This window comes from Staurois parvus, unplaced genomic scaffold (genome assembly GCF_062004578.1).
Source record: "Staurois parvus isolate SC_StPar_1 unplaced genomic scaffold, SC_StPar_1.0 ptg000312l, whole genome shotgun sequence".
NCBI classification, from domain to species: domain Eukaryota; kingdom Metazoa; phylum Chordata; class Amphibia; order Anura; family Ranidae; genus Staurois; species Staurois parvus.
The window spans coordinates 2,017,495-2,040,362 of NW_028318108.1; the positions used below are offsets into that span (position 1 = coordinate 2,017,495).

The window sequence follows — 22,868 nt, forward strand, 5'->3', positions numbered from 1 at the left end:
ACAGGGACTCTAAGAATCCGTCTTGGTGTCAGGACTTCCCGAATTATTTCAACGTATTCCATGGGAATTACTCAGGGCAGGATTGCAGATGGCATTGTGAAGCTACAGATTTGTGAACTGTAAAATTCTTCAATAAACATACTGCAGGAATGCGGGAAGATCATTTTATAACCTCCATGTTTACTCACCACCCTCTAGAACATTTGTAGTGAGTCACAATTTATAGGACTTCAGTTAAGATTGTCCCTCCAGTGACAACACACATGAAAAAGAAAAACCAGAGTCGTTACAAGTTCCAGTCATCTCACACACCTGCCATGAACAGCTGTCATAAACAGACATCCTCTGTATTGTAACTGACAAGAGCAGCAGCCGGCACTGTGCAACGAGTTCTCCTTCACACACATACAATGCTTGGTGACATCCTGCTTTCTAATATACAGCCGATCTCAAACACCAACATAATGAAATGAGATACGGATGTACTCAGCAACACAATACATCCAGCCAGAAAGGTTACCGTGTATATATAAAGCCTAAACTTTTTTTTTTTTTAAATTTGTGTATAGAGTAGGATTTTTTAGCCGTCTGTCCCACATTGGGAGAATTCCCTTCAATTCCTGGACCTTAGATAGAAAAGAAAGTTAAAAGAAATCTCTCCAAAGTGAAAAAAAAACCTCTTCTTAATTCTTACCAGACAACTGTTCCTATTGTAAAATGTACATTCTGTTCCTGTTCTGGTAACATCCAGAATTTTGGACTCCCCCCTACTTTCTGTCCTAGTTAAGGATTGTAAATATAAATATGAAATTGATATGCTGTCAACACAGCAAGTCATCCCCATTTAGGACTTCCCCACTATTCTTTTTCAGATAATAATTTAAAAATGTTGGAGTTTTCCTTACTTCCCATCTTGGTGACATAGGTGTCCGTTTATGAACCAGCAGTAATAGATCGCTGCTCAGTTCTCCGGCATTCTCGGAGAACACAGTTCTCCTGTGAATGCCTTTTATGAAGCAGTTCTCCGAACGAAGGGAGAACGGTCGAAAATGGTCTCCAAATGCTGGAAAACGGTCTCCAAACGCTGGAAAATGGCTGATTTTACTATAATCTTGTGAGATTACAGTAAAAGATCAGTTTACTAAGCAGAGGTAAATTATCGCTGATTAGTTTGCGGTCCCTCCGATTCTCCAGCTCTGGGCTGGAGAATCTGGAGGGAGAACACAGATCTCTAGTGAAGGGCTGAACATGTTCTCCTGAGTGTCATAAACTGTGAATGACCAGAGAACAGCTGTGATCCTCTGAATCGCAGCTATTCTCTGTGTCATAAATGGACACCAAAGTCAGCAACATGATCGTAGAAGGTGAATAACCCTAGCGGGAAACAGACAGCAATGAAACCTGAAGGGAGATTTTAGCATTATATATTACAGGTATGCAAATGGAAAGGTATTGCTTTTATATTCTGCAAAAGCCTAAACCTACTATTTCAAATAATGTCAAGCAAAAAAATTGTACTTGGAGTAAAAGCCCTGGCAGTAAATATTTTTATGCGCCCATTTTAGTTTTAGCTTAGCAATTCATCATATAATTGCTTTTACAGCATTAGGAAGGATTAGCAAGTTATAAAAAAAGAAAAAAAAAGAAAAAAAAAAGTCCCTCTGCATGGTAGGCGTACTGCTGCAATAAAATTTTACAGTGGAAAGATGTAAATTACTTTGAGTCCAATTAGGGTTTCATGCACTATTTAGCAAAATAAAAATAGCATCAGCAGCAGAAAAGTGTGAACCAACCCTAAACTCCAATAGTGCAAATAAACAAAAAGGGTTCTGACTATACAATATCACTTAGCCAGAGGTTTGTAAACTGCAGAGCTCAGATAGCGTACGCCTTACTGCTTTTCTACAGCAGATAGAAGCTGACCACAAGCCAACCTGAGGTTATCTGTCAGCTGTTCAGGTCAGAACATACAGCAGTCATTCTGCTTTTCTACTTCTTCAAACCTGTCACTCCTTAAAGATCCCCCCTATTTCTCCTTCAAATTTCGCTCACTCCTCAAAGATCCCCCTACCTTTCCAAACCTTTGTAACTTCTCAATGATCCTCCTGCTTCTCCTCTAAACCTCTGTAACTCCTCAAAGATCCCCTTGCTTCTCCTCTAAATCTCTAACTCCTCAAAGATCCTCCTGCTTCTCCTCCAAACCTCTGTAACTCCTCAAAGATCCTCCCTACTTATCTAAACCTCTGTAACTCCTCAAAGATCCTCCTGCTTCTCCTCTAAACCTCTGTAACTCCTCAAAGATCCCCCTGCTTCTCCTCTAAATCTCTAACTCCTCAAAGATCCTCCTGCTTCTCCTCCAAACCTCTGTAACTCCTCAAAGGTCCTCCCTACTTATCTAAACCTCTGTAACTCCTCAAAGATCCTCCTACTTCTCCTCCAAACCTCTGTAACTCCTCAAAGATCCTCTTGCTTCTCCTCCAAACCTCTGTAACTCCTCAAAGATCCTCCCTACGTATCTAAACCTCTGTAACTCCTCAAGGATCCTCCTACTTCTCCTCCAAACCTCTGTAACTCCTCAAGGATCCCCAATTCTTCTCCTCCAAACCTCTGTCACTCATGACAGATCCTCCCTACTTCTCCAAACCTCCAACTCCTCAAACATTCTCCCTATTTCTCCTCCAAAACTCTGTCACTCCTCATATATCCTCCCCACATCTCCTCCAAACTTCTGTAACTCCTTGAAGATCCCCAATACTTCTCCTCGAAAGTTCTATCACTCCTCAAAGATCCCCCCTACCTCTTCTACAAACCTTTCACTCCTCAAAGATCCTCTCTACCTCTCCTCCAAATCTCTGCTACTCCACAAAAATCTTCCCTACTACTCCTCCAAACCTTTATCACTCCTCAAAGATTCTCCCTACTTCCCCTCCAAACCTCTGTCACTAGTCAGACACCCTCCCTCCAAAACCTCTACAATCCTCTTTATTCTAACCCAAATGTTTATTTTTTTCAAAAGTACTTTTGGTGCTGGAATATTGACTGTAGTGAATATAAAAACTATCACTTCTTTCCACCCTGATAATATGATTCTTTTTTGAAGATATACATAATGTTCCCCTGACAGGGACATGTACCAAAATTCCTGTTTTTAAAATGACTCCTCCAGGTCACCTGTGCCTTGATTTTTCTTTTAGGAACATCGGCCAGTGTGCCCCTCTCCAACTGCGGTAAGTCCAACCCTAAAAAGCATTACCTTAGGTGCCCACCTAAGAGTTTTCTGCAGCGTTTTGCAGAAATGCAGTACAATCCATTTAACATGATTTCCTATGGGACAAGTTCACATCTGAGTGATTTCACCTGGTGCGTATTTTGCAAAGGGTCGGGAACCTTTTTGAATGCAAATAGTTGTGTTTTTGGTTCTATAGACTTCAATGGAAACGCTGCAGAAATGCACATATTGTGTTTTTGCTGCGTTTTGCATTTTAAATCTGCCCAGCAACAAGAAAAAAAAATGCAAATTGCATCAAAAGCGCAGGTGCAAAAACGCAAAGCAGAAACAGCTCAAACGCAACCTGCATAGGTGTGAACCTAGGCTTTGGCATAGAGTTCACAGGAAAAGTCATATTCAGCCTCCGTTGTTACACCTTAACCACAAGTACATGGTAAATGTTGGCAGTCTGATAAACCCAGGTCCTGGATATACAGGGTATGTTACTGCCAGTCTCATTATCAGAGAAGTAAATAAAAATTGCACATATATGTATGTATATATATATATATATATATATATATATATATACACACAGGAAACCTATCAACAAAGAGGAATATATAATAAATAGTTCAAAGTCAGCACTAAAATAACACATAGTTTAGCATTTCTAAATGAGAACATTTCTTTTGGAAGAATAAAGATGATAAATGAGTGACTGAGGCATTCAGAAGGACTGAGGATAAGTGAGGGGTATAGTCAGGAGAAAATAAGAATAATAATTAAGTGGTAAGTGATAGAATGATGTGTAAAAAGGACAACTGACTGAGGCTTGAAGGATGAATGAGAAGATGTGTGTCAAGACCTGTTTAGAAGTAATATCATATTCATTGTTTCTGTCACTACAACTGCAAGACTGCTGAATCTAAGCCCTGGTTCACACCTTTGCGACTTCAGGTGTGACATTCAATTTACAAATCGCACATGAAGTCTCATCTAATGTATTTTTATGGCACTGTCTTAATCAGTGCAATTTGAAGTTGCGCAATTAAAAAAATAGTTTCTGCACTACTTTTTTGCGATTTTATTGTGACTTGCATTGACTTCTATTAAATGTCGCAAACTGCAGTGAAATCAGAGGTAAAAAATAAAAAATAAAAATCGCACTGATCTGCGGCTTTGAAATCGCGCCACTTCACTTCAAGTGAAGTAACGTGATTTCAAAGTCGCATTCAGTGTGAACCAGGGCTAAAACAAAGTTGATACTCAAAAGCAGATAATGTGCAGCAAAATGCACAATGGTACTTACACCTAGAAGGGCTGTGAATGATATGGGACAGGTGGCACTTGTTCTGGGTGCAAAGCTTGACAAAGAATAGCAATGGTAACAGGTGTGAGATAATTACTATATCTCTACTTGGGTTACAACACACCCATCATAATAATTCCCCACCCCCACTATCATACACATATGTAACCATCCCCTTCATCTGCTGGAGTAAAGCACATCCTTTGAGCCAAAGCCCACACAATAATAGACTTTAATGTAAAAAAAAATTAAAATACATGGTAAAATATGTACCATTATATACCAGAGAGGAACTAAGGAGATTCTCCCACATAGATCAATGTGTATAACCAATCACATCACAGTAATAGAGTGCAATGCATTCCAGAAAGACATGAGCTGTGTATTATGGTCAGCTTGAGGATGCATCTAAAATGGCTGCGTACATCACAGTTAAAGTGTATTTCCACTTTTGCAGCCAAATTGGGATAATATCTACTTTAAATGTGTTACAGGTTCCCATTTACATTGTATAAGTAAAAAAAAAAAAATACAGCTTACCTTTTTCAGATGCTGTATTCTGGACCCTCCAGCAAGAAAAAAATGCTACATTGTTCTTTGTTTGTGAAGCCCTGGTTCACACTAGAACGGGGGCCAGAAAACAATAGATCGTGATCTATCAGTATATCGCGGCCGAGTGACTGGTAGATCGCAATCTGGGCTTGCAGACCCGCCATCCCAGAGTATCAAACAGAGTGCAATGCAGAGGGACTACTTGTAAAGTTGGAGGTGTAGTAGGGAGCAGGAGCCAGAAAAGGTGACCCCTCCTCTGTGGTGCTGGCTCCTGTCCCATGAGGAGTGATACCAACTGCACTCCACCTCTTATCCCGGCTAGTGGTCTCCAGAGTGGTGCCAGCAGCAGGAAAGAAGAGATCTTCAGGTCAGTGAGAAGCAATACACTGAGCATAATAGTATAGGGCTGCTTTCACACTGATACACTGCCATTTACCCACGCCACGGGTGCAGTGTCCCCGCAAATTTCCTGTGGGTTAGCTCCAGTTAGCCATAGACTTCTATTATATCCTGCGGGTTTGGCACACTTTCAGAAAGTGCACCACACCTGCTGGATATAGAATATCTACAGTGGCTGGGCGGCAATTGGTTAATTAAACCCTAAGGGTGCTGCTGCTGAATGCAACTAAGAGCTCATTTATAAGTGCAGCAGGCACTGCACAGGTGTGTTTGACAGGTGATGAGATGGTGATATGTTGCCTCCTCATCACCTGATTTAAACCCATGATTGCAGTGTACATGGTAGTACGACAATTAGAGGTTTAAATCAGGTGTGAGGAGGCAACACTTCGCCCGGTGATCTTTGACTTCTTTCATGTTGTTCAGGTAGATTTCCACCTCTTTAAGGTTGCCTACCCCTGCACTAGAACATGGTGTGGGAAACCCGTGACCCATATGCGTTTCCTGCACCGTGTTCAAAACACACTGCCCTTCTGATCTGCAGCAGGTGACAATGCAATGTTAATGGCATCCCAAATGCAGGTCGCAAACTCAGTGCATTTTCCTGCATTGGATCACATACAACTGTCATGCAATCCAGTTGCATTGTGTTTCCAAAAGTAGAGCATGCTCTAGTTTGGTGCGATTTGAGCCTATTCAAAATCAATGGGCTCAAATTGCACTGCATCAAATTGCATGTGAATTGCGCAGGAATGCGATGCACACTCCTGTGCGATACATAGACAATTAATAGTTTGAGCCCAATTGTGGCCAATAAGTCCTTGTTTTAAAGTAATATTGATGATTGCAGTGACCTAAACTATCAACAAAATTTTGATTTACAGAAGTGGATGAAGAGAAGAATTATTTTTATTGCCATGTGTTACTGGTCTTGTAACCCTGTTTTTTAAATACAGCTGAAGTTTTTCACGACAGTTTCAGTGACCCACTGCATTAGTGCAGACATTTTAAAAAAGAAGACATCTCAGCAGTTTTATAATAGAACCTTTGCTCAGTTCAGAAATTAATTTCTCTTAGCAAATGAAACTTTCAAAATACCTCAGCAAAATCTAATGACTTATATTGTATACAGTATGCTTGGCCAAAAGTCAATGCACAGCAAAATCAGAGGAAATACCCTTTATAACAGAAGAATGTTCTTCCATTGCTCCTAGTGCAAGATTAATACTACTAGGGGTCCTAGGCAGAGTAAAAGCTTTACCACCCAGTGCTAATTAGAAGCTGACGTGACGGTGCTGAATTTGAACATAAATTCACTCACAAATGACCCAGAATACTGCACACCACTCTCTAAACACAGAATGTAATGAGGTCTTGGTGTCCCAACTAAATAGGAATATTACAAAGCTGCAGAGATCTCACAACTCTCACTTTTGCATGGCACCATGGATTCCCCCATTTGGGTTTTATAGAACTCCCGAAATGTGATAACATTCTAATCGCCAAAATCCGCACGTTCCTAACCCCAGAAACCACTAAACAGCTCATCCACTCCCTCATCATATCACGACTGGACTACTGCAACTCCCTCCTCACTGGCCTGCCTCGCCGCTGGCTATCCCCGCTTCAGTCCATCCTGAATACGGCTGCCAGACTCATTCACCTTTCCAACCGCTCTGTCTCCGCCACCCCCCTCTGCCAATCCCTCCACTGGCTTCCGATTGCGCAACGGATCAAATTCAAAATCCTAACGATGACGTACAAAGCTGTCCACCATACTGCCCCGAACTACATCACTGACCTAATATCCAAGTACCGCCCAGCACGCACACTCCGCTCCTCACAAGACCTCCTTCTCTCTAGTTCCCTGGTCTCCTCCTCCCATGCCCGCCTCCAGGACTTCTCCAGGGTGTCACCCATCCTCTGGAACTCCCTGCCCCAACCCATCAGATTATCACCTACTCTCCTCTCCTTTAGGCGCACCCTGAAAACCCATCTCTTCAGGGAAGCCTACCCCACCCCCTGCTAACTTGCCGACCTCCTCCACTCTGCCTACCACTCCATCCCCCACAGCTATCTCCTCCTGTGCCACCACCCCCTCCCTCCTAGATTGTAAGCTCGAAAGAGCAGGGCCCTCGAACTCCTCATGTTTTGCATTGTATTGGTATTGTTCTGTCACATGTTCTGTCCCCCTTTGTAATGTACAGCGCTGAGCGAACTATTGGCGCTTTATAAATACTGTATAATAATAATAATAATAATAATAATTGCCGCTCTGCCTTGGCTCTCACATCCAGCATGACCTCCCACTTTAGGTTAAAACTTCAAAGCTTAAAAATACAGCACTCTGTCTACACAATAATGTCAACTTTCTTGCTCACATTGCTGATCATCAATAATCTACTTTTCCCCAACTGGACTGGCAAACCCTAGGTCCTTTGCTGGTTTAGTCATCACTAATCTCAAGTACACCATTTCCTTACTTTTTGCCAGATTCCTGAGTGGTAGGCCCTGTGAGAACATGAAGAAGCCCCTCAAACAAAATATTACAGGATCAAACACTGGATCTCCATCCTCACTGGAAACTAAATTGTTCTGGTTTTAGTTCGCTGGGGTCCCACAGTCTTTTACCTTTCCTATACTCAGCTCAGAATACCTGGCCGCCCTCTTGCTCCCCACATTTGTCACGAATTGGGAACAAGGTTTGACAAATCCTGTAGTAACACAGTATTGGGGGTAAGATCTGGCCTAGGATATCCAAATGCTTTTTCAATATGAGTATAATGGAATTAGCTTACAAGGTTCTTTTTAGGTGATACTGGCTACCTACATGCATAGCAAAAGCAGTACCATCTTATAGTGACAGATGGTTTAGGAAACTTTGTAACAAAAGGTGATGTCTAACATAAATGGTGGTCCTGTCCGAAAGAAAACCCATTTTGGTCCAGGATCAGTGGCCCGATTCACACCTTGTTTTATATCACTGTTTCGAAAGACCCCTGGATAGCCTTCCTACATCAACCTAGTCCAGGGCCCACCACCTCCCAGCAAAAGCTGGCCACCTTTCTCTTTCTAGCTCCAAAACACACTACGGTAAAAGACTGGAAATGGTTTTGATTTAATAAAAGAGCACAAGAATACACTGCTCATTAATAAGAAACTATCCAGTGTTCTTATCAATTCATAACCTACATTTCTAAAATGTGGGAACTCAGGCTAGAGGGGTTCAGAGAAAGAAGAACATAATATAGTTAAAGCTGCCTATAAATGACATGCCTCACCTTACGCCCTTAGATATTGGGGGATACCTTACCATTTTCTTTCCTCCAATTTGCTCTCATCCCCCCACCCCTTTATTTCCTCTCCCATTCCCCTACACCCCCCCCAGCCCCCACTGCTCTCCACTCTTCCACCCAAGTCTTAAGGCAGGTTTCCAAACAAGAATACACCCATTCTTGAGAAGTTCACACCCTCCCCATGTTGAGCTGACAATTTTTTTTTTTTTACTCTCACCACTGTTGTATGCTTTACCTTTCTAGGTTACATCTGTTGTCTAACATTTGGGAAATTATATCTTGTACGCCTGGAAGCCCCTAGTTTCGATTGCACTACATTGACCTTGCCGAGTGATAACCATACCCCTCTCATTTGAGCGAACCCAGTAAGTGTGCCCCCACCCTGTGAGAGAAAAGGTCTACTGTAATAGGGAGCGAGTAATCCCATATGTGTAAGGGAGAGAGAGTCCCCATACTAGTGTGTAAGGCCCATGACACACATGTAATCCAGTCCCTGGTGACAACTTGCCAGTGACAGGAGAGCTATACAGAGCAGGGAATTCCTCACCTGTTTCCATTTGCTGCTCTCTCAGTGGAAAGATGAGCATTGCTTTGTAGCTGGCAAGTAACATTTTGCAACATTTCTATCAGCAAAGGAGCAAGGCATAAAAAGGATTTACTTTGCATTTGTTTTTGATCCTGTAGCTGACTAGCTGAGTAGAGTGGAGAGATACGCTTGAGGCAACGGTAATCACCCCAAAGCACAATGTTTTACTATCTTACCTTATATAACCCACATGGAAGAAAAATATATTTGAAATAGGTTTTAATAATATATATATATATATATATATATATATATATTGCATGCTGAAATGCGTTTTTATTACAAAATATATGAAAAATATTTTTAAAAATACATTTCAAATATACTGTATGTCTTTAAAAATACAAATCTACATTTTTGGAATGCATTTACAAATATATGTAAAAATATGTTAAAATTACCTTTTTATATGTTAATAAAATCTGAATATATAAAAAAAAATATAATTTTAAAAAATATTTTTCATATATGTTCTAATATTTGAAAACCGCATTTCAACATGCAGTATGTATGTATATATATATATATATATATATATATATATGTGTATATATATATGTGTATATATATATATATATATATATATATATATATGTGTAGCATATCAAATATATGTCAATATATTTGGGAAGAATATTTGTAAAATATATTTCAAATATATTTTTCTTCCATATGGGTAGAAGAGGAAGAGAAACGCAGTATGAGTGATAGAGAAGAAAAGTGTGCCTAGTGAGTTGCCTTGTGTGAGAGAAGTAGACTGTCCTGTAAGTCCTCATAATTGGGCAACTCATGTGCAGCTCCTCCTTACTTCTGCCAGTCTCTCCATGAAAGCAGCCCATTAGCTGTATTACACAAATTTCAGATGCAGAGAATTCCTAGGAGGGCAGGCAGTAGTAAGAAGAAAACCTATGCATGACAAGTAAAAAGACTTAAGCTACGTTCACACTAGCGTTGTGTGCGGGCGGCAAAGAGGCGTTTGGGAAGCGTTTTTACCGCTTCCCAAACGCCTCTGCCAATTCTGCACATTACAGCACATGGTGCTGTTCTAACTGGAGCGTTTGCGTCACGTCACGTCGCGTCATGCGGCATTTTGCGGAGTGTTAAAAACGCCGGACCAACGTTTGCCAAACGCTATAGGGGCGTTTGGCAAGCGTTGGTAAAACAGCCAAGTGTGAACGAGCCCTAATAGATGTATGTCGTCACCTGTGCATCCCAACTCATCGTCCCCAGGCAGACGTCTATGTTGCCTTGCTGGTAGTTTGACTCTGCGTAGTCTGCAGAATTATAGCCCATGCAGGGCCTTGGCCTTCTTGCAGGATGTGTTCTAGTTCTTCATGGTTAACCTTCCTTCTCCAGCCTCAGATCCAAACCTTTTTAATGATCCTCATTGTCAACTATGCGCCTTTTTCTTGCGCTACTTTCTGCTTTTATTTTTTTTTAATATATACATGTTCTAAAAACGTCTGTCCTCTTCCATCCACTCTTCTATACATCTTTATGTAAATTATACTTTCTAGCCTGCTTAATTTGTTCTTACTTTCCATAATCTATTCCCTGATACTGATTATATGCAATGCATTTTCTTACCAATCTGGCGGTAATTAACAGCTGTATCAAGTTTTATGTTTACAATTTTGGATACTGCTTTGATTTTAATAGGGGGTTTCTTTAATAACATTTATTTCCTAGCTTTAATTTCATTGCTTCCTTTGTTCATCTCTAAATATTTAGCAATTCTGTGATGTCCAGTCATAGTTAATTTTCCACAATGTAATGTTAAGATCCCATGCAGTTGCTACTCTTCTCTGTCACAGCTGCTGTGGTCAGTCTACACAATTAAACCACGGTCCATTTATACTTGGTGAGTTATGTTTTGTGAGTGACTGAGCACAGGCCTGTACTGATCAGCTATAATGCCATCAGAAATAGAGGCCAAGAATGGAAAATGTAATCTTGATCACTGTTCACAATGGGACTTGTTATTAAAGAGCAAGAACTACTTTTTGAGGCCATGTTTCTCGGTCACTAGCCTGTACTGCAATAGAGGCATCAAAGGCAGAACCTGGGTGGATGCAATTACCCAACAACAGCTTTTCCTAAAGTATAGCTAACTGCAAAACTTCCTTTTCGATTTAAATGAATGGAGTGGGTAGTGGTTAGAACGACTGCCAGGTTTTTATTGCTGTCTGTGTCCTCATTAGGGGGGCGGGACTGATGTCCACTCATACTTCATATAACAGGAATATTTGGTTCTATTTCAATGTCCATATTCTACATTCACATTTTAAAGGATAAATTCACCTTTCATAACATGTTACACCCATATTCAGGGTGCAGCATGTAACATGTTATGAAAGCACCAGCCCCTGCTCCCCTGCCTTGACAGCTAGCGAGGGATCTCCTCCTTCCTACTAGCTGTCAAATTTAAAAAAGAAACGTGCCCATGCGAAGCTCTGCCCACATGGCCACTTGATCCATTCACATTTTTCTGTGAATGAATGAACAACAATTCCCAGCAGCATAAGGGCTCTTTCACACAGAAGTTCTGTTCAGGCCCACCTGCCCGTTCTTCAGGCGGACCCAATCGGAACCTCCATTCTCCTCTATGGAGAGGCGGGTGTAAATGGAAATGTGTCTGTTTATACCCGTGACATCCGATCTGATAAAAACGGATGGATGGGGATCCATATCCCCTTGGGTCCATCAGATTGGGTCGGATGAAAACAGACAGGTGGTATGTTTTCATCTGACTGCCCATTGAGGAGAGAGAGCAGCTCTGTGTCCACTCTGCAGGAACGGAGCAGACACAGAGCTGTCATCCGCTGGATCAGCGGAGAGATCCCCCGTTGAGCAAGCGGATCCGCTAAACGGGTCCACCCGTGTCATAGGACCCTTAGCAGCTATCTGCTTGTAGTTCTCAATGAACTACCAGGGTGCTGTGGAGCACCATGGTAGTTCATTGACTCTTCCTGGATACAAATGGAGAAACAGAAAAAGGGCGCACCAACCTAGTGCACCCTTTTTCTGTTTCTCCATTTGTATCCAGTGTATTCGGACCACCCCGGTCTGTTGAGGGCAGCAAGCAGTGCATATTCCAGAACATTCCTATTGGGTCTACGGAGTCCTTTCCTAGCACAGGAGTAAAGTGTTTGTTGTGTTGGCATTGACTCTTCCTGTCAGTATATCTGCTTGCTCGTACATCCCATACAGGAAAGCAGATATACTGACAGATCTGTAGGAGACCTACATGGTATCAGCGATCTGTTGATCGCTGATGCAATTCCTTCCAGGCTCCTGCAGCAAAAAATAATAAATGCACATTTTTTTACCGGCAAAAAAAAAAAAGTGCATTTATTATTTTTTTGATCGAAAGTGATTTTATCCTTTACCCTAGGTTCATAACTAAGGGTTTTCTGCAGCGTTTTGCAGAAGCGCAGTACAGTCCATTTAATATTATTTCCTATAAGACATGCTCACATCTGTGCTTTTTCACCCAGTGCGGATTTTGGAAAGGATCGGGGACTTTTTTGAGTGCTTTCGGTTCTATAGACTGCAATGGAAACGCTGCAGAAAAGCATGTACTGTGTTTTTGCCATGTTTTTGATGTGTTTTGCGTTTTAAATCTGCCTAGCATCAAGAAAAAAAAAATGAAAAAAAAAAGCAAAAACGCAAAACACATCAAAAACACAGCAAAAATGCAGCAATCGGGTCAAACGTAACCTGCAGAGGTGTGAACCTAGCCTTAAAAAACAATTCTGTAACAACAACTTAGACCTTCAACAATTCAAGAATCTATAGAGGAGATTTACTAAAATTGGAGCACTCAAAATCTGGTGCAGCTGTGCATGGTAGCCAATCAGCTTTTAACTTCAGCTTGTTCAATTAAGCTTTGACAATAAAACCTGGAAGCTGATTGATTTCTATACAGAGCTGGCACTAGATTTTGCACCGTGCAATTTTAGTAAAAAATGCCCCGTATACACGATGAGAATATCGGACGAACGATCGGCCGTTTTTTTTCGCCTGCTAGTCTCACATCGAAAGTGAAAAGGTTACTAAAGATACAAAAATTCTCCTATGAAAGAAAAGAATTTCGAAAGTGATGTCATGTATTGCGTTGTATTTGTATTGTATTTTCAGACGACTACTGTACTGATTAAAAAAAAATCGTATGATCTGGTATCGTACGAGAAAAATTTTTGCGCTTGTCCCTTCGGATATTGTCGTACGAATTGTCGTGATCGGCTCTTGAAAGCTGTGTACTAACGATCCGATTATAAGTATCGGACGATCGGTCCTCGTACAAAAATTTTCGTATGATTTTCTTATAGTGTATATGGGGCATAACTCCCTAGGAGTCTAATAACTGGCTCCTACTCAACTAATGCCAAAGTGAGTGGGTTCCTGGGATGATAGAATATTAAAATGGAATACTGGTGCGTGTATGGTTTCATATATACTGCAAAGAGCTGCATACATTTAGTAGCTGCAGCATGAATACAGGATATAAATAAACCATTACAATAAACTGTACACTTGGCTGCTACAGGTTACAGAATTGTCCTTGTAGAGCTAAAAATTCCTAAATATTTTCTGCCTTTCTTATTTTAGAAGGCAGAGAGTTGCTTCCTGCTGCTTCTCATGATAACCATACAATAGGATGCTAGAAGACACACTGCTGGATGCTTATCTGCAGAAGAGGAAGTGAGAAGTGCACAAAATTGCTTCCTCTGTTGGGTAGCTGAGAACCAATGTGTATATAGATTGAAATTCTGCACCCTGAGTCTTTGTTTATATCTGCTATATGTCTACAGTGTGATGCCAAATATTTCTTGCATAGCTGCAATAATGAATACCTAGTTCTCGGAATACCTAACAAACTAGTTTTCATTAATTCAGACTCATGGTGTCAGGAAAATCAATATGGCACCATGGTAAGAAATCACTGACGAAGGGAGGTCACATGAATTTATATTGTAAAGCGCTGAGCAAACTGTTGGCACTATATGAAACCTGTATAATAATGAGCAAATCAGGCTAATCACACAAGTCAGTTGGACCTTTTTAAAGCCTCTACAGTGTTTGTTGACTGGAGCACATAATATACTTCTCCTTGCCCTCCAGGAGCCATTAGTAACCACTTCTCCTCCCAAACCTAATAAAGATGAGCAGTTATGAACCAGGAAAAAAAAGATGCTTTGCTTTAACATCTTCTTCAAATCTCTGTATGCCATCCCGCCCAAACACATGATGAAGCAGAGGACAATGACATAACATTTAAAGAGTGTCAGCCCCCTTGCTGCATACACATTGCTTTCCAAATTCAAGAAAACAAATGGAAATGCATTTATTTAGTGATGTCACCTTTCAATTTAAAAAAAAAAAATGTTCCTTTTAAATTGGACTTAGTTATTCTAATCAAATAAATGTGGGAGTGCTTCTAATTTATTATTAGTATACAAGATTTATATAGCGCCAACAGTTTGCTCAGCGCTTTACAATATAACGGGAGACAATACAGCAACAATACAGTTTAATACAAGAGGGATAGGAGGGCCCTGCTCCTTGGAGCTTACAATCTAGGAGACACATATGTATAACTGGTGTCCTTAAAGTGGCTTATTGTTTCTATGCAGGCTGACTGGCTCTTTAAATCTCAATGTAGATTTCATTTGTTCATTTTGGAACTTGTGTTCCCTCAGCAGCAAAGTCCTAGAGACTGTTCATCTTATATTTGGCCTACCACTCAGTGAGGCTGTCATCACTACTTCTCACTGTGGCAGCCCAAGTTTCCCGGCTCTCATTTAGAACCTCTTGCTTCAGTAATTTTGTGTTCCTTACCTGAAAACATGCAATAAAGCTGTCTGACTTTACAGTTGAGCATGCTTGTTTCAGGTCAGACCCTAATGAACTCAGCTGGACAGTGTACTAACCAGACTACTAGGGGAAGTGGCACTGGGAGCTCCCATGTATTCTAAGGCATTCATTAACTAATGTTGCCCACGTGGAACCAAACATGCTGTGATTTCCTTTTGATATATCCCAAGCTGAGGTCTGACTGGCTGCTGTGGGCCACTCATACTTTACAATTGTCTGATTATTACTTTAGAGCCACTGTACACAATGCAGGGTACATTCCTGGGTGCCACAATAAACCACGCAGGGTAATCTACTAGGTGTTTTAGTACACCATGAAAGCTGCTCTCCCAGGTACCAATGCATGCCACGAAGAGTGCCCTCCTGCCTATCTCAGTACACCATGAAAGGTGCTCTCCCAGGTACCAATGCATGCCACGAAGAGTACCCTCCTGCCTATCTCAGTACACCATGAAAAGTGCTCTCATTAGTGCCCCAGTATACCATGCACGGTACTCTCCCAAGTGCCACAGTATACCATGAAAAATACTCTCCTGGATGCCACAGAATATCATGCAAGGTACTTTTCTGGGTGTAACAATATACCATGCTCCCCTGTGTGCCACAATATACCATGCTGCCCTGGGTGTCACAACTGAAAGTCTCAAGGTACTCTTCTGGATGCAGCAATATACTATCCTGGGTACTTTCCTGGCTTCCACTGTACACCATGCACGGTACTCTGCTGGCTGCCGTAGTACACCGTGCAGGTTACTCTGCTGGGTACCACTGTATACCATGCAAGTTACTCTGCTGGGTAACACTGTACACCATGTGGGGTACTCTGCTGGGTACCACTGTACACCATGCGGGGTACTCTGCTGGGTACCACTGTACACCATGCGGGGTACTCTGCTGGGTACCACTGTACACCATGCGGGGTACTCTGCTGGGTACCACTGTGCACCATGCGGGGTACTCTGCTGGGTACCACTGTGCACCATGCGGGGTACTCTGCTGGGTACCACTGTAAACCATGCGGGGTACTCTGCTGGCTGCCACAGTACACTATTCAGGTTACTCTGTTGGGTACCATTGTACACCTTGCGGGTTACCCTGCCGGGTACCATTGTACACCTTGCGGGTTTCTCTTCTGGGTACCATTGTACACCTTGCGGGTTACTCTGCTGGGTACCATTGTATACCTTGCATGTTACTCTGCTAGGTACCACTATACAAGTCACTCTGCTGGGTACCATAGTACACCTTACGGGTTACTCTGCTTGGTGCCGCAGTACACTATGCAAGATACTCTGCTGGGTGCCACAGTACACAAAACAGGGTAATTTCTTAGGTGCCACAATATACTATGCCAGATACTTTTCTAGGTGCCACAGTACACCATGATGGTACTCCCCTGTTGCCACTATACTGGATACTCTGAGTGCCACAGTACACCATGCAGGGTGCTTTCCCGGCTGCCAGAGTACACCATGCAAGGTGCTCTCCCGGCTGCCACAGTACACCATGCAGGGTGCTCTCCCGGCTGCCACAGTACACCATGCAGGGTGCTCTCCCGGCTGCCACAGTACACCATGCAGGGTGCTCTCCCGGCTGCCACAGTACACCATGCAGGGTGCTCTCCCGGCTGCCACAGTACACCATGCAGGGTGCTCTCCCGGCTGCCACAGTACACCATGCAGGGTGCTCTCCCGGCTGCCACAGTACACCATGCAGGGTGCTCTCCCGGCTGCCACAGTACACCATGCAGGGTGCTCTCCCGGCTGCCACAGTACACCATGCAGGGTGCTCTCCCGGCTGCCACAGTACACCATGCAGGGTGCTCTCCCAGCTGCCACAGTACACCATGCAGGGTGCTCTCCCGGCTGCCACAGTACACCATGCAGGGTGCTCTCCCGGCTGCCACAGTACACCATGCAGGGTGCTCTCCCGGCTGCCACAGTACACCATGCAGGGTGCTCTCCTGTCTCATCTGGAATGATGCAGAAGTTGGCAGGTTGCTCAGCAAATGATTGCTATGCATGGAATTATGCTCCCACCGGTGACCAAAGATATGGGGATAATATATTGCAGTAGAGGCTGACATTGCTGGTATGTTTAATGACCAATCCTCTTTAATACATCAATGCAAAGAGAGATGATGAAGGTAATTTGCAAAAGGCAGAAAGCCATGAGCATGAATTTCAATATTTACAGCAGCAGAACCAGTAATGTATTGTCATACCTTACTGGTTCTGCTGCTCTTGTTTTCCTAATCAAATAATCATACTGCTTATACAAAAAATGAATCAGCTACTCACCATTTGGAGCTTGGCAGAGAAGGATTCCAGAAACGCTGTTATTTAGTCATCCAGCCCTGGGAGAGGACAGATATAGGAGGTTACAGTGTCTCACCAGTGCGAAACATATCTTTTTAAATAAAAAAATAATACTTTATAGGACCTAGACAATATGATACTGCAAAAGGTAAGGCACTGTTATGTGCTCACCATAGAGATGAGGTACACAAATGATTGTCAGGCTAAAAGGCCTAATCTACATTTCCTACCATATAGGGAGAGTATGATCTTTAGGCGTGGGTTTCAAGTTCAAACTTCAGTTTCAAAATGATTGAGTTTTGTACGGCTTGACTTTCATTTTCACTACACCCAACGTAACAGTCAAAGGAATTACATGCATGCAATAGATATCAATGGAAAGCTGGACACTAATGGCAGAGGAGGCAATCAATTTACAGCTAAACTTAATGCAAACAGCTAAATTTAAAGTAGCTGAAACATACATGGAAGTTGACTTAGTTTGCCAAATAATTCGTATTTTTGTCCATTTGAACCATGGAGTCACACAGCACAGCCAAGGAGGTCACTAGCCTTCTTCCTCTGTAGTTAAGCAATACAGCCTGGTCACCTCCCATCCCCAGAATGTGATTGGACAGCAAAAGGAGCAGTACTACACTGATAAGGTCATCCTTCTGCTCTTCTGTCAGAATTTTCATCAGCATATTTGACTAGCTCCTAGTATTGCCCCTCCCTCTCTTGAGTGTGTGTGGTGGGGGTTTACAGAAACGGATATCCAGTCAACATCAGGTAGTAGAATAGTTGTATTTAAAAGAACACTGCATTTGGCTTTAAATTATCCTTGGTACAGTAATTATAGTTACATAATAGAGATGCGAGCAGGTGTAGCATCCTTGAGGGTACATCTTCCTAAAGAAAATTTAGGGTTGTGTGCATGCTTTTAATTCTGAAGGAATATATTGTGACATCTGTGAAATTACATTGGACAGGGGTGTTTTTGGTACAGCAAATACAGTCAAATATAGAGACACCCATTTTTCTGAAAGTGCCTGGCTGGAAACCTACTGATTTCTCCCACAAGATCTTTCTTTCAAAAGCTAAAACTCTGGGCAAAGAAAACTAAACACTCTGTGAAATGTAAATGCATGCCAGAAAACTACAATTCTGAGCATCCACTGAAAGGAAGCCAATATGTATGTTGATCTGGTGGATGATTCTAGGTGAGAACAGTGCAGTGAAGCACACTTCTACCATAGTTCAACCTTAGATCGGTGAGGGAGGTTCCCGTTTGAGGATGATATGATAATGCTCTAAACCACGGGTGTCAAACTGGCAGCCCTTCAGCTGTTGCCAAACTACAAGTCCCATGAGGCATTGCAAGATGGATAGTTACAAGCATGACTCCCAAAGGCAGAGGCATGATGGGACTTGTAGTTTTGCAACAGCTAGAGGGCCGCCAGTTTGACACCCCTGCTCTAAACTCTGTGGGAATGGGTAGGTGGCCAGTCACTCAGCCACAAACAAAAGTAGCAGTAGCAACCTTTTCTCCACAACAAGCAGCTGTGTAGGCCATGCTACAAGATATCTCCGGTGGATAAAGACTATAATATATTGTAAAGATCTGTGAAAACTGTTGGTGCTATATAAATCCTGTATAATAATAATTATTATTATTTATGTAATCTTCCAAATCAAAACTTCAGGAAATATTTTAAAGGACCTGTTCTCTGGGATAAATTTATTACAACAGCTTTAAGTCCTCATGCACACTGGGTGGTAAAGATGTGGCTGTTAGGGGTGTTTGACTTTTTTTTTGGTCTCTATATGCCCCTCTATGTTGGCCTATGTGTCCTTGCACACATAGCGTTTACAGGCGCAAAAAAAAAACCAAAAAAAAAAAAACACATCACTTGTGCATTGGAGAAAAACATTTGGGCAGAAAGAATGCCACATGCACCTAAACACGTGTAAAGCATGTCCAAACACTAGGCACATTTAGTGCTTGAGCGTTCATTCATTTAAATGGACAGAATGGCCAATGACATGAATGAACGTTAAAACACTTGACATGCCTGAATGCGTCCAACCACACCTAAACGTGTTTGAAAAATGCAGTTTAGGACATGTTTTTAAACTCTTGTCAGGTGGAAGGCGTTTATAAGAGCTGGGCAAATGCCCAGTGTGCATGAGGCCTAGAGACATGTACAGTGACCAGACACTGTTCTGTTATTACAGTACCTTGAAAAAGTATTCATACCCCTTGAAATTTTCCACATTTTGCCAAGTTAAAGCTAAAAACGTAAATATATTTTATTGGGATTTTATGTGATAGACCAACACAAAGTGGCACATAACTGTAAAGTAGAAGGAAAATGATAAATGGTTTTCAAAATTTTTCTCAAATAAATATCTGAAAAGTGTGACAGGCATTTGTTTTAGCCCCCTTTACTCTCACACACCTAACTAAAATCTAGTGGAACCAATTGCCTTTAGAAGTCACCTAATTAGTAAATAGAGTCCACCGGTGTGTAATTTAATCTCTGTATAAATACTGCTGTTCTGTGAAGCCCTCAGAGGTTTGTTAGAGGACATTAGTGAATAAACAGCATCATGAAAGCCAAGTAACACACCAGACAGATCAGGGAAGTCGTAGAGAAGTTTAAAGCAGGGTTAGGGTATAAAAAAATATCTCAAGCTTTGAACATCTCGTGGAACACTGTTCAATCCATCATCTGAAAATGGAAAGAGTATGGCACAACTGCAAACCTACCATGACATGGCTGTCCATCTAAACTGACAGGCCGAGCAAGGAGAGCATTAATCAGAGAAGCAGCCAAGAAGCCAATGGTAACTCTGGAGGAGCTGCAGAGATCCACAGCTCAGGTGGGAGAATCTGTCCACAGGACAACTATTAGTCGTGCACTCCACAAATCTGGCCTTTATGGAAGAGTGGCAAGAAGAAAGCCATTCTTGAAAGAAAGCCATAAGAAGTCCTGTTTTCAGTTTGCGAGAAGCCAAGTTAGGGACACAGCAAACATGTGGAAGAAGGTGCTGTGGTCAGATGAGACCAAAATTGAACTGTTTGGCCTAAAAGAAAAACTCTATGTGTGGCGGAAAAAAAACACATCACCCTGAACACACGACCCCCACCGTGAAACATGGTGGTGGCAGCATCATGTTGTGGGGATGCTTTTCTTCAGAAGCTGGTCAGAGTTGATGGGAAGATGGATGGAGCCAAATACAGGGAAATCTTAGAAGAAGACCTGTTAGAGTCTGCAAAAGGCTTGAGACTGGGGCGGAGGTTCACCTTCCAGCAGGACAACGACCCTAAACATACAGCCAGAGCTACAATGGAATGGTTTAGATCAAAGCATATTCATGTGTTAGAATGGTCCAGTCAAAGTCCAGAAATAAATCCAATTGAGAATCTGTGGCAAGACTCTTTTTCAAAGAATGGGCAAAAATTTCACTCTCTAGATGTGCAAAGCTGGTAGCAACATACCAAAAAAGACTTGTAGCTGTAGTTGCAGTGAATGGTGGTTCTTTAAAGTACTGACTGAGGAGGGCTGAATACAAATGCATGCCACACTTTTCAATCACATAAAATCCCCAAAAATACATTTACATTTTTGTTTGTAAAATGACAAAATGTGGAAAAGTTTAAGAGGTATGAATACTTTTTCAAGGCACTGTACATGTGCTGCTTTGCATGATGCGAGATCTTAGCAAACATGTTTTAAAGCAGTTCAAAGTTTAATACGTTAGACAATTGTATTATTGCCGTTATTATCGTTATGCAATACACTGAAAAATACATAATTGCTCGATTGGTTATCTTGAGGAAACTTTCAAATAGCATTTTCTGATCATTTGCTCACCCTTTCTCCCCACTCTCACCGTATTGATGTAAACGCACACTCCTTGTTCTTCAACTGTATAGTCACCCAATTCTCTGGCACCAAGTCCACCAGTGATCTGCAGCAATGTTTATCTATGACTGATGTATTTTCTACTTCCTGCTGCCTGCACATCTGCAGTAGAATCCCATAGATTTATATAGGGTTCTAACTGCGCATGCGTAGGAAGCAGGACCTGGGCCCAGCGCTTACCAACAGTGCTATTGATCTCCTCTGATCTCTAGCAATCAGAGTCCAGTACATCACAAATAACTTTTTTTCAGTTCTCTTCAGTAGATCATGTAACATGTAGGGACCACAAATAAATTGTTAGCATCGGGAGAATTCCTGTGTTGGGGGCCCAATGGCTGTATTTGCAAAGTTTGCTGCAGATTAAAGGAGAACAGTAGCACTGTCACTACATGCCAAGCCTGCTCTGAGTGTAGTGTAAACTCTCTGAGATAAGCCAAAATGGCACCAATACCAAAATGGCAAGAAGGTAATAACATTGTATCGCTACTATATGTAGTTTTATTGACAATTAAATGTAGACCTGCACCATATACAACAGCCATACCCCGTGGGAAGGCAGAAACCTTTAGTAGTTGGGAAAATGGAGAAATGGAACTACTTGAGTTTCATGAAAATACAGATACGCAACTGTTGCCAACCTAGAAATAACACCCTTATCACAATATTAAACACTTATATGGTAGGTTCTTGCATCAACCACACTTTCACAATAGTAATGATAGATAGTGTCAACCTCAAAGCACTGTTGACTGAAGCACTGTGCAGAGGTTCGGCTCACCAACGTGCTGCCAGAACATGGTTTTTGGTCAAACTGCAACAAATGGTACAGTTGAAAAAATGCATTTATGCAATCTGACTTCTGTTTTTTTTATTACTGAAGGTAAAAAAAAAAAAAAAAAATCATTTTCTTATGAATTGCAGTATACACTTTACTTTTCTTTGAAGCTTTTGATAGAAAATGTATTTTTTAACCACACTGTTTTCTACTTTACCCTTTCAAAACTAAATAAAAATGTAATTCGTCCAGGAGTGTCCATGAAACTATATGCTCCAGAAAAATTCACAAAACTTAACAACAGTAAAAGACATGACACAAGAAGATTGGGGTAACTGTAAAGAATAGGAAATTATTGATTTTTATTATATTTATGATTCTATGATACCAATTTGACGCCTTGTCTTTTGTCTAGTTTTGAAAAGATGTAAATCATATGGAAAAAATCTTTTATACATTCAACCATTACTCCTGCTTACAGTAGGAAAATATAAAAGGTACATTATGGCAGAACATGACACCCCAATGGCTGGCTGTGTGGATAATAAAGTGCAATTCTACATCTGTCCTGCCAAAAGGTCATTATTACAGTATGGAAGAAGAGTTCTCAGCTTAGCTCTTTCCTCACTGGAAGCTA

At 41.6% G+C, this 22,868-nt stretch overlaps 1 protein-coding gene across 2 annotated transcripts in view; it reads right to left on the reverse strand.

The window, feature by feature from the left end:
• TFDP2 (transcription factor Dp-2) overlaps positions 1-22,868 on the reverse strand; it is a 116,182-nt gene that overhangs the window by 69,744 nt on the left and 23,570 nt on the right. The window contains exon 2 of one of the 2 annotated variants that reach the window (XM_089683519.1): positions 17,531-17,586. The exons of the other annotated variant lie outside the window; for it this stretch is intronic. Within the exon in view, the coding sequence (XP_089539645.1) occupies positions 17,531-17,533 (3 nt within the window). The 5' untranslated portion in view covers positions 17,534-17,586. The remainder of the gene's footprint in view (positions 1-17,530; positions 17,587-22,868) is intronic. 2 annotated transcript variants of the gene reach the window in all.